The sequence below is a fragment of the Centropristis striata genome, chromosome 5 (genome assembly GCF_030273125.1).
Source record: "Centropristis striata isolate RG_2023a ecotype Rhode Island chromosome 5, C.striata_1.0, whole genome shotgun sequence".
In the NCBI taxonomy this organism is placed as follows: domain Eukaryota; kingdom Metazoa; phylum Chordata; class Actinopteri; order Perciformes; family Serranidae; genus Centropristis; species Centropristis striata.
In genome coordinates, this window is record NC_081521.1 from 37396190 (window position 1) to 37407326 (window position 11137).

General features: G+C 40.3%; 2 protein-coding genes across 4 annotated transcripts; one reads left to right on the forward strand and one right to left on the reverse strand.

Moving 5' to 3' along the window:
• Positions 1-241: 241 nt before the first annotated feature.
• Positions 242-4903, forward strand: LOC131972194 (PRA1 family protein 3-like). The gene is made up of 3 exons (XM_059333979.1): positions 242-484; positions 1538-1755; positions 3498-4903. Exons 1-3 carry the CDS (start codon positions 303-305, stop codon positions 3671-3673), a joined length of 576 nt encoding a protein of 191 aa, XP_059189962.1. The 5' UTR covers positions 242-302; the 3' UTR covers positions 3674-4903.
• Positions 4904-5498: 595 nt separating this feature from the next.
• Positions 5499-9023, reverse strand: lmod3 (leiomodin 3 (fetal)). Of its 3 annotated transcripts, none has more exons than XM_059333514.1 (5): positions 8709-9023; positions 8297-8480; positions 7810-8156; positions 6119-7702; positions 5499-5685 (listed from the first exon to the last, which is right to left on the reverse strand). In XM_059333514.1, the coding sequence occupies exons 3-5, from the start codon at positions 8095-8097 to the stop codon at positions 5638-5640; spliced, it is 1920 nt and encodes a 639-aa protein (XP_059189497.1). In that variant the 5' UTR covers positions 8098-8156; positions 8297-8480; positions 8709-9023; the 3' UTR covers positions 5499-5637. The 3 variants fall into 3 exon arrangements, with proteins under 3 accessions (XP_059189497.1, XP_059189495.1, XP_059189496.1); XM_059333512.1 differs by having other exon boundaries at positions 7810-8216; XM_059333513.1 differs by lacking the exons at positions 8297-8480; positions 8709-9023 and having other exon boundaries at positions 7810-8289.
• Between the last annotated feature and the right edge of the window lie 2114 nt (positions 9024-11137).

An 11137-nucleotide genomic window follows, 5' to 3' on the forward strand; every position in this document is an offset into this window, starting at 1 on the left:
TATTATTTAAATTACTGTCGTGGACTATTTTGTTTGTTTGTTTGTTTGTTTGTTTGGGTTTAGGGAGGTTTTGGGGCTACTTAACGCACTTTTGTATGTGCATGATTGCTGCTGCGCATTCTAGAACGCAAGCCTAAGATTCCAAACACTTCTTCAAGAATTCAACTCTCGCGAGAGTTCGCCGCTGCTGTGGAAGTCCCCTCCTCCAGGCTCAGCGGTGATCAGCTGGCCTGTCAAAATATCACGCAGCGTGTGTGGTGTTATGTTTGTGTTCGTGTGCCGCTTCACTACGCGTTGAAGACATGGCAGCCAAGATGGAGCTTGCACCCCTCAGACCGTGGGATGATTTCTTTCCCGGAACGGACCGGTTTGCCAAACCAGAGTTCGGAGATTTAACAAAATGGAACAACAGAGTGATCAGCAATCTACTGTACTACCAGACGAATTATTTCGTCGTGGCTCTGGTGGTTTTCCTCATTGTAGGGTGAGTCGTGGTAGCATGCTAACGGCTAGCATCACTGCTAGCATCACTGGCACTGTGTTTAATTAGCCCGCATACCTTCTGTCCACACCCATCATGACCACATAGGCTATTCCTGTAACCTTTGGTATTGTTGTGCCAACCTTTAAGGCACTGTACCACTTTTATAGCCTTTTACTTTTAAACATTTATTTTTCTTGGCCTATAGCAGCTATGCTAAAAATGTTCTTGCTAAATCAGGAAGAAAAGCACTTTAGCTAGCTTAAAATGTTGGCAAGAGCTCGAGTAAACGTCAATATTCTTTACTTGAAAATCTTACTCACCACACTGAAAAAAATTGGAGTGAAATTTACTTTAAAAAAAAAAAAAAGCTAGGCAAGTTTTTCCACACAGGAAGTGTTTGTCATCTTTACTCAGGCTGTTTTTAAGTAATATTTATTTAATAGAACCACTTTTTTTATGATAGTACACAAGTACATTGCAGATTCACTGATGTCCCTCAATTACATTTTACTTGGAAATATCAACTAATTAAGTCAATTAATTGGTTTAGTGAATATTACTTAGAATGAATGATTCAATTTACATCCAAAACTCAAGACACATAAAAACAAAAAATCACTAAGTAATGCACTACATGAAAATCTGCTACTTTAAAGTAAAAGCACTGAATTCATATTTGGTTGTAGAATTTATATAGATGATTGAAATAATAATTACAGGGCCAAAAAAAATTCTATTTTTTTCAGTGCAGGATGTTGAGTGCTTATGAGTGTTTATGATAACCAGTTATGCTACATTGGATCTGGAGCTCCTAACATCACTGCAGCTGATTGTGGTCTCACATAGATCACGCTGGTTTGGTAGGTTTCTATGACGGAATCATGATCTAATCATCATTATAGGCCTTACTGCAGGCATCTGCCCACTCATGGTGTAACACCAACTGGTCAGTATGTCAGCTATTGTTGTTGTTGCCACCAGGTTGTGCTATTTAATACAATGCCAAGGCCACTGACCACGTTCAATATGTCACTTTCATGTTCCCATGCTCAGGTTCCTGAACCCATTCGGCATGTTTCTGGGAGGAGCTGTGGTGACGCTGGTCTTCATGGGTTCAGTGTGGGCAGGAGAAAACAAAGCCATGGTCAAGAACTTCAAAAAGAAGAACCCCACTCTGTTTGTGATCGGGGTCATGGTCACCAGTTACTTTCTGCTGTCGCTGTGTGGCGGCGTCATGGTCTTTATCTTTGGAATCACCTTTCCTCTGCTGTGTAAGTCACAGGATTTCACTGTTTACTTTCAAAAAGGGAGGCTATGCTCTATAACTCCCTATATGCCATCTAGTGAATTACATTTACTGCCCCTCATTTAATTTTAAGTGTTAAATGTATGCAGTATATGGTGCCCCAAAAAAATCCCACAATTGATCGCTTTATTGACTGCTACGATGGAATTCTGGTAATGTGAGAACGTCAAACTGGTTTCCAAGTTCAATAAAGAACATTGAAGCTTGACATTTTTATGTTTTAAAAACACATTTTTGCTAAAGTTGCCATGACCTCTCCTGTAGGTGCTTTACCTGGTAAATTAAATTAGAACATGGAAAGTCATACTGTGAAGCACTTTGAGCTGCATTTTATGTGTAAAGGGTGCTCTACAAATACAGTTATTGTTATTCACTTGGACACAAAGCATTCAGGTTCAGGTTGTTTCCTTTGTTTGTTTCCTTTCCTTGTTTCCTTGAGTTCAGGTTGAAAAATACTCAAGTTCCCCTTTAACAGATCATCAACAGATAAATCAACTTCTAAAGAAAGATATCTTTTGGCTGGTGGAGGTTCTGCAGATGGAGGTTATAAGGCTTTTTTTCAAATGAACTCTTGAGTGAGAGACATGCAGTCTATGCCACATGATGTTTTCTGATTGTATAACTAATCTGTATCACTTCCTCAGTGGCTTTCAAAATCTTAAAACTGCATCTTATAAACATAAAAACAAGGCTGTTGCTGCCAAGTGAAGGAGGTTAAACTTCCCTTTGGTTCAAATGCCGTCACTCACTTTTTCTCTAGGTTCCCACACACTCCCTCTTGTACTTTCAGGGCACGGCACTTATAAAATTAGCTTTAGTTGTGAGAAACCCCACACACACACTCCTTTCTACCCTCTGCCACGCTGTCATTTTGACACAGAAATGCAAAACATATGCTAATTATGAGTCATCAAATAGGTTTTTTTTTAGCTTAACAGCACTTACATTTAACAGATGTGACTAAATATTTATTATCTTGAGGGACTTTGTGTTCTCTAACTATATTTAGATTTAGTGCCTGGGTGAGTCGAATTAGGATTTGAACTTATGTGCTCTACAGTATATTGTAAACACTTGTTGGATAATGTTAAAGGGGGATGATGAGTCATACAGGGATGCATGACTGAGGTTTTTCTGTTGGTGAACAAGTTTTTCCAAACGCTCTCTCATTCTGTGACTCAGTGAAGGGATTGGACAGTGTGTACAGTCCAGTATTACTGACATGGATTAACCTCTAGCACAAATTGCAAAATAAAGTCAGCAATAGAGTGAGCTGAGCTGTAGTTCAGATGTATAGTTTGCCACAGTGCTCTAAATACATTTAGAGTCAGGCAGTCAGCAGTGAGGTTTAGATAATTGATGGGTTGGATTGCTGGAGTAAATGCAGCAGCTCAAAGATCATGGCGGATAAATGAGGCTGTTTGATAGTTTACCCGGAGGCCAGCCCACTGCTGCCTGTGTTGACGGGTTGCTATGGGTTGTTGATTTGGACACAACTACATTTGCTGGCTGATGTCATGCTTTCAGTATCTGTCTGACATGGGAATAAAAGATCACGCCGATCCTTACACCTGCTTTAAAGTCTGCGTTTCTACAATATCACATTTTGTTTTTTTGCCCAAGAGAATAATTTATTAAGTTTGAGACACTGACATTATGTTTTTAGTTACACATCATACAAATAACCAACTGTTATTTTTTCTGCAGTAATTCTGATCCACGCCTCTCTGAGACTGCGCAACATGAAGAACAGACTGGAGAACAAGATAGAGGGTGTTGGACTGAAGAAAACCCCCATGGGCGTCATCATGGACCTCCTGGATCAGCAGGAGGAGAAAATGAACAAGATTCAGGATTTCCTTGAGAGCAAACTGAAGGAGTAAGGCTGTAGCTAAACATGTGCCAAGGGAAGTCAGTGTCATACAGTATGGATCCAAATTTCCATAGAATAGCCCCATGTGTTGAGTTTTTATCCCCTCTATACACATAAAGTTACTGATATTTGCATTCCCAAACTTTTTTATCCATTTTAGTTGACTTTATTCTCTTATACTGTTGTGACTTTACTCACGGATGGACAGTTACATTATAATTAGATTTGCACAGTCACAGTGTGGATTGGATTTTGAAAGGCAATGGGCACCAAAGGTTACCAAAGGTCATTACTGTATCAAAAATGCTCCAAAATTAAATCATTTTCCTTGTCAATGTCGCACTTTGTTCCACATGACGAGTATTTATTTCAGCGTAATAAAGCCAAATGTCTGAACATAATATCTAATGCTATTATTAGATACCAGTTGCGTTTGTTCTAAAGAAGAAATAAGATCCTTTCAGTTTGCTACCTCAGACAAGCATGTTTAATTTCCCCAACACCCAGTGAAATGCTTATTGAACAGCAATAACTCCCATTTTGTCACATTAGGAGCTGTATGAATACTGATCTGAGACCAGTTTGCTTCTTGTTTAGACAGGTTATATGTCCTGACTAAAAACCTTGGAACTTAAATATTCCTATTCTCAAAAGATGTGCACACACAGTTCATGACCGTACAGGCTGGCCTGAGTGTATCCCTTCTGATCACAGCTATGCAATAATGAAAAATGAATGGCAAGTGCAGCTTTATTGTTTGAATATTATGCCATGATGTGTACATGTTTGTTGTTATTTCTGATGTCTTTGTTTTCATAAAATAGCATGCAGAAATGTATAAAATGGCTACAGGATATAAAGTATATACGTTTGGCAATTAGACAAAATTATGAATTAAATTAATTAACTTCCCATGCTATTTCCAGTTTTCTCTGTTGAGATCAATTCCCCATTCCTTGTAAAGAAAAAAATCTAAATTAAATCTGTCATCTGTAATGTTCCGTGTTTATTTTATACCTGATAGTAAGAGCTTTTTTCACATGTGCACATTGACTGCAGTTTGTGCATGCTATCTTCACAAATGGCAGTTCAGACAGATTGTTTAAGTCATACGGATGCTATATTATATATAATCTATGTTTTTATGTGACTTTTTCATTCTTGGAAAGTGATGATTAAATCACAGAACTGGAAGTAAAACACGTCTGTCCTCTATGAAAAATAAATATAACCTGACTTATGTTGCAGTCTTTTTCCAGTGTGAATATATAGATGCATTTATTTATCACAAAATTAAATTGTTCTCGTCTTATTTGGGTTAAATCTTTCTGGAAAGTAGTGAATCATAGAGTAGGCAATTCCTGGAACTAATGAAAAGGTTATTTATAACTGCTGAACTCATGGGTATCCCCTCGGGGATTTTACATACTGTAATTTGAATCAGTTCGACTAACTGTCCACATTGTATCAGTTTTTTTTCCAATTTCCAATTTGTCTTTTATTGTTTTATATCTGCACCTTTAAGACCCAGATAAAAATAGTATAAAAATTAACTGGGAGTAACGGCAGTCAGGGAATCCATTTATTTTGACCCAGAGCTATTCCGTTAAAAAAAAAATCAAAAAGGAAAAAGATTCTCCAGGCCAAGTGTGAAATATATTTTTTATAGCAAAATGCAAATATATGGAACAGGTTTGCTCCAAAATACATCCGTTACCATTTGACCAAACAAACCTGCATTTTAAAAATGCATTTTAACTATTTTTGTTGATGTAAATCAATATAAGGTTTCTAAATGTTTATACCTTTATTTCTATGACTTCCTAAAGACAGCAGCATTCAAAGTGATAATACAAGAGTATATTTATGTGTAACGAAGGTACGGTTAACTCCTACTTCTTACAATTTATCCGACAATACGTGTAAAATAAACATTGAGTATGGTAAAGAAAACAAACAGCTGATCTTGCAGCCTCAGAGGAGACTTGTTTCACTTGATTCCAGGACTTTAGGGAGTGGCACCTGCAACCAGCGAGAAAGGAAAGAATAAAAAAATGACTTGGAGTTCAACGACAGTGGTTTGAAATCATAAATAAATAACACCTCAGCTGTGACACAAGTAAGATAAATCAACAAACTGTTTTATCAATTAACCCATTGAAGCCTGGAAAGCGTTTACGTCGTTTTGTAGTATTTGTATAAGCTCTCAAATACTTTTTGAATTTCATTTCTATCTGCTACAGAGGCTGACAAATTATTAAAATTATTTAGTAGAAGAGTTCACACTTTTTTTTCCAGAATTTTTCCAGAATTTCCAGAAAATTAGAGGCTTATTTTAAAATCGCCCAGCGGTTTTTCAGGCCTCAATGGGTTAAGAAACCTAACTTTTCAAATGTTATAAGTATTCCTAAACACAGGATATCAACTTGATTGAGATCACAGTACAGATACTCACAGATTTGAGATAGGCCACGTTGCTCTTTTTGATCTGGCTAAGGAGCTCATCACGCGGCGTGGGGTCAACCTTAGCCGGCTCTCGTCTGCGAGGGACGGGCTTCAAAGTCTTAATCACGTCAGTCAGGTTTGCTTTTTCACTCATCACGTCTGCGAGGCTTGCATCCCTCACTTTTGGAGTCTTCCTCAGTTGGAAACTTGCCCTCTCGGGTCTCTTGTTGTCCCTCGGGTCCAGGTCCAAAAAAGGGTCCCGTTTCTTGGGAGTCCTCTTCAGCTGGACGTCCTTCAGTGACTTTGCTGGTTCTGCACTGGGCTGTTTGTTGGGAGCGCTGTTGTGTTTGAGCTGCTTTGGAGGCTCTGGCCTTTCTGTCTGCTGGTGTTTTTCTGGTACAGTGCTCATTTCTGGCGAGGGCGGCACCAGCCCATGCTGCTGCAGGAGTTCTAGAGTGGGTATGTACCCGAGCATCTCCAGTAAACCAGGAGGTAGGTTTAGACTGTTCTCATACATCTGCATCATCTCCTTCTGCTCCTTCACCTGCTGTTGCCTCTGCTCCTCCTTCCTCAGCTGCCTCTGGCGGTCCAGGTTCCTGGTTAAAAGGTTGGTCACCACCATCCTGGGCCCTGGCTGCTCGAAGTGGTAACCCATCTTCAGGAGGGTGTTGTTGGCCTTGAGCAGGCGTGAGATCTCCATCTCTGCGTGGTGACCCAACATGTGCCTCTGGTTGTGAAAACGTAGCTCCGTGAGAGTCTCGTTGAACTGGAGGCAGCGAATGATGGCGACGATGCCCTTTCCCGTTACGAAGTTTGACTCAATATTCAAAGTCGTAATGCTGCGATTCTCTCGTAACATGTTGGCCAGGCTGTAAGCTATGTTCTCATCGACACCAGTGTTGGCTATACTGAAGGTCTTCACATGTTTGTTCTTCTTCAGGGCGTTGACGTAGTCTAGGAGCATCTCTTTGGGAATGTTTTCTATGTTGTTGAGGTTTACTTCAGTGACAGAGGGATTGTTGTTGCGCATTTTGTCGAGCGTCGACTCCAAGTTTGTCTCATTTCCTGAGGGTCTTGACGTCATTTTTATATTATTGAGTGCCAGATTTGGAATTTTTAATTTGTTAATTTTTTTCTCTTCTTTCTGAGGGAGCTTATCAGGGGTTTCATTTATCTCTGGAGCCTCTTTGGGAAGCGATGATTCTGGAGTTTTAATTTCCTCTTTCTCTTCAGCTTGTGCTGTGCTGGGTTTGGGGGCATCACTCGTCTCCGTTGTGTCTGACAAAGACTGATTGTCATCCGTTCTGTTTTCTGGTACTTTTTCAATGTCAGTGTCTGGAGGATCTTCATGTCTGTCTATAGTTTCAGGTTTGTCTGTGTTGACAGGCGGCTTCACCTCTTCCTCAGTTTTAACATCAACAGCTTTTTCCTTTTCATCTGTTTTATCCGTCTCATCAACCTCTTCAACAATTTCCTCAATGATCTCTATAATTTCCTCTCCATCTGTCCCATCAACTGCTTCTTCCTCAATTACTTCCTCTATCACTTCATATTCCACATCTTCCTCTTTGTTTGTTTCCTCCCTCAAAGCTTTCTGGTGAAAACAACATCAGACCAAAGTTAGAATTGTACTATTCCAAACACATTTTACAAGCTTACGAATGTATCTGTATCCAAACATTTGAGAGTTTGACCTCTTACCTCACTTGGCAGCAGAGTAGCAGGCACTCTTTCTTCTTCAAGCATACGTTTGGACTCTTTCTCCCAGTATAGGTAACCAACCAGCGATCTGTGGTCGAACGTCCCTGTCGGAGGCTTCTCCGTCTGGTCCTTTTGTCTCTGTCCCACCGGTACCCTCTCATCTGGGGCAATAATAACATCCATCTCACTCTGGAGCTCTTTAAGCTCCTCTGGTGAAAGCATAGCAAGGAGTTCATCCTCATCAATATCCTCTTCATCAAGCTCCTCGAGGTCTCTGTCGTCCGACATATTTGTGTTTATTCTTCAGATGATATTAAAAGGCAGAATAACTTTTGTCCGATCTGTGACTTGGGACAGAGCAAATTGAGAAGCTTCTGACTTTGACTTCAGCCTGGAACCATTTGCTCCTGCCGCATGTGGAGTCTAAAATTAAACCCTGTGAACTGCATGGAAGATATTTAAGGTACAAGCAGGGAGACATGCTTACATTCTTCTTCCGGCTCCCAGCTGGCCTGGCCATCAGGATCTTTTGGGATGACAGTTGCTTCAGGCAAAGGATAATGTAGGATTGACAGCAGCAGGTGGACCGTTTTCACTGGACTGCTGGGTGGGGGCGTGTTAAGTCTCTAGTGCACACAGAGCTCCTCCCAGAGCTCATAACCCCTCAAGTGCTACACAATAAACACATGAGATTGAGCCAGAAGAGGATCTCAATAAATAATTTGTCATTAGGGGAAAGGATACCAACATTTGTAGACTTTTTTTTTAGACCATTAGTCAAAGCACTGTTTGATACATAGCTAGCAGGAATTTCTCGGCATCCTACAAATTCAGGTTTTATTTATAGAAGAAATAAAAACCATATAGGAATTAGTCTGACATTTTGAAAATACGCTTACCTTTGGACAGAGCCAAGCTAAATTCTCCCCCGTCAAGTCTTTATGCTAAGCTAAGCTAACACTGCTGCACACTTTTTTAAATGAAATTTAATGCTTTAGACCTTGAGAGACAAAAAATGTAATCACGGCCATCAAAATGCCATTAAAATGTAATTAAGAGGTCAAATTAACAGCAAATGCAATGAACTGTGCCCTACTGTGACAGCTTACATCAGATAAACTGTGTTTAACTGTAATTCTAAATTCATTGATTATCCAGCTTCTGTCACAGTCACAGAAAAGGTTTAAGCAGTTTTACTGTGACTTGCAGCTGAAGGCAGATGGGGCTGGAGGACCCGGTCCACAACAACCTGGTGAAGAGTGAAAGTGAAGAGGTGGCGTTCTTATACTTCAGCTGATGATTAGATGAGAAGCAGGTGTGTCAGCAGAGAGGAGTTGACGAGCTGTTCAAGAGCAGCTGAGTGGAGAATGAATCAGACAGCAGGAAGGAGGCCACGCCTGCACCCATACACAAACACACGGTGCATCTCAAAGTCAAGGATGCTTCCCTGATAGCTCAGGTCCTTCTGAGGCCCCGTTTACACGAGGACGCTCGCGGGTAAAAACGACAAAATATTTTATCGGAAGTGCCCTTCGTTTAGACGGTGACGGCGTTTTTGGGGCTTAAAGACGCAAAAATCTGAAACCACCCTCCAAAGTGGAAAAGTTAAATACTTCCGCCGTAGCGTGTCGTCTACACTGACAAGACACAAAACTCTGATCTGATCTGCTCACGTCACGTATGTGTTTACGTCACATACATGCTCCAGAACAGGGAAATAAACAAACATGTAGGATTATTTCCATGCGTCGGACCTTCAAGCTGCTCTGGCAGCTCTAATAAACTTACAGGAGTCTTTCCACCAAATGTACAGGATATGTACAGATAGTATTAGTGAACAGAGAAGGATCTGGAATTACCTCTATCACATTTTGGATGCAGCAATTCATTGGAGGCGAGCCAGACGGCTGTGAACGAGACCTGGGAGATCTAGTGATGGTGGAGAACTTTGTGGAAGGAGTAGCTGATGAAAATGTGTGGCGGGAAAACTTCTGCATGCCCAAAGTTGATCTTATGGCTTTAAGTGATGCCGCCTGGCTGCATACAATCGAATTTCACACACTTTTGCGTCACCGTGTGCCCGCAGATTTCCGCCCGAAAATGCTCGTCTAAACGAGGAATAAAAAGTGAAGACGAGACGCCACTTTTGCGTCTTCTGTTCAGACCATCCTCGTGTAAATGTGACCTGAGTCGCATCCTCAATCATTAGTATAACACACAAATGAAACAGGCTTAAGAGTGTGCAGGCGTGCGCCATTTTTGGTATTTGATAGATCCTACATTCAGTTCAGCGCTTCGCGGATGTGGTTATGGCATCAGTGCTTTTCACTGTTTTTGTTGAAATGGAGGAAGAAATGGAAAGGGAACATGGGTGACTGGACTGTTGTTGCCTTTGCCAACAACATGGAGAGGTAGGTAAAAATATATATTATATTATTCTTACACTGCAAAAAAGCCAACTTGTATTTTTTGGTCTAAAACAGTGATTTAAGTTGGTACAACTTGGAAATATAAATTATTGACATTTAGGGCAATAATGTAAGTTAGCACAACAAAGGAAGCCAGTTGTCTGCTCAAAAACAAGTTGGTGAGTTGTTGTTACTTATATCTTTAAGTTGGGGTTCACAACAAGGGACAATAGTTCTGCTAACTCTTATTTCTTTGTTGTGAAATGCGGGAAATCTGTGAAATTCGGTCATTAGCGAAAGCTAGCGGCTAACTGATGCTATTGGCTAACTGACGCTAGTGGCGCTGCTTGTTACAGCTACAAGAGTAGCCATTAGCATATCAATGCTAACTCAAAATTGTGGTCGCAACATTAGCTGACATTTCATAGCGGCGTTACAATCTTAACGTAATACTTACAGTTGAGTTGACAAAAATCTGAATTCAGAGTTGAGCAAACTCAAAAACAAAACTTAAAATATTTTGTTTAATTGTCCAACTTAAAATTTTATGGAAGTTTGTTGCCTTAAAATTTTGAGTTCACCCAACTTTTCTTTTTTTGCAGTGTACAGACAAGCGTAAACATTGAATCTACACATTTAGCAAGCAAAAGCTACAAAGTGGATCAACCAGTATTTTATCTTGGCTGAATTCGGCCGTTTCTCGGTTTCACAAAAGCAGCAACACATAAGATACCACAGAGTTGCGTTTTGTAACTTCACTTGCCATTTTTAAAACTCCCGCAAAGCATTTCGGGTGAACAAGGTGAACTGATGATACACACAGGCACTTTATAAATTGAAAGGACTGTCCTTGGTTGATGTTTAAGGATCCTTGACATCTGAACAGTCCTTTGGTGGCTGTCAATGGCATAGTATCCTTC

Coding starts and splice junctions, on each gene's coding strand:
- lmod3 (XM_059333514.1), bottom strand. CDS start 8,097: ATGTCGGACGACAGAGACCTCGAGGAGCTTGATGAAGAGGATATTGAT. Junction 7,703..7,809: donor CTACTCTGCTGCCAAGTGAG/GTAAGAGGTCAA, acceptor TGTTTTCACCAG/AAAGCTTTGAGGGAGGAAAC. Junction 5,686..6,118: donor ACGTGGCCTATCTCAAATCT/GTGAGTATCTGT, acceptor CGCTGGTTGCAG/GTGCCACTCCCTAAAGTCCT.
- LOC131972194 (XM_059333979.1), top strand. CDS start 303: ATGGCAGCCAAGATGGAGCTTGCACCCCTCAGACCGTGGGATGATTTC. Junction 485..1,537: donor GTGGTTTTCCTCATTGTAGG/GTGAGTCGTGGT, acceptor TCCCATGCTCAG/GTTCCTGAACCCATTCGGCA. Junction 1,756..3,497: donor AATCACCTTTCCTCTGCTGT/GTAAGTCACAGG, acceptor TTTTTTCTGCAG/TAATTCTGATCCACGCCTCT.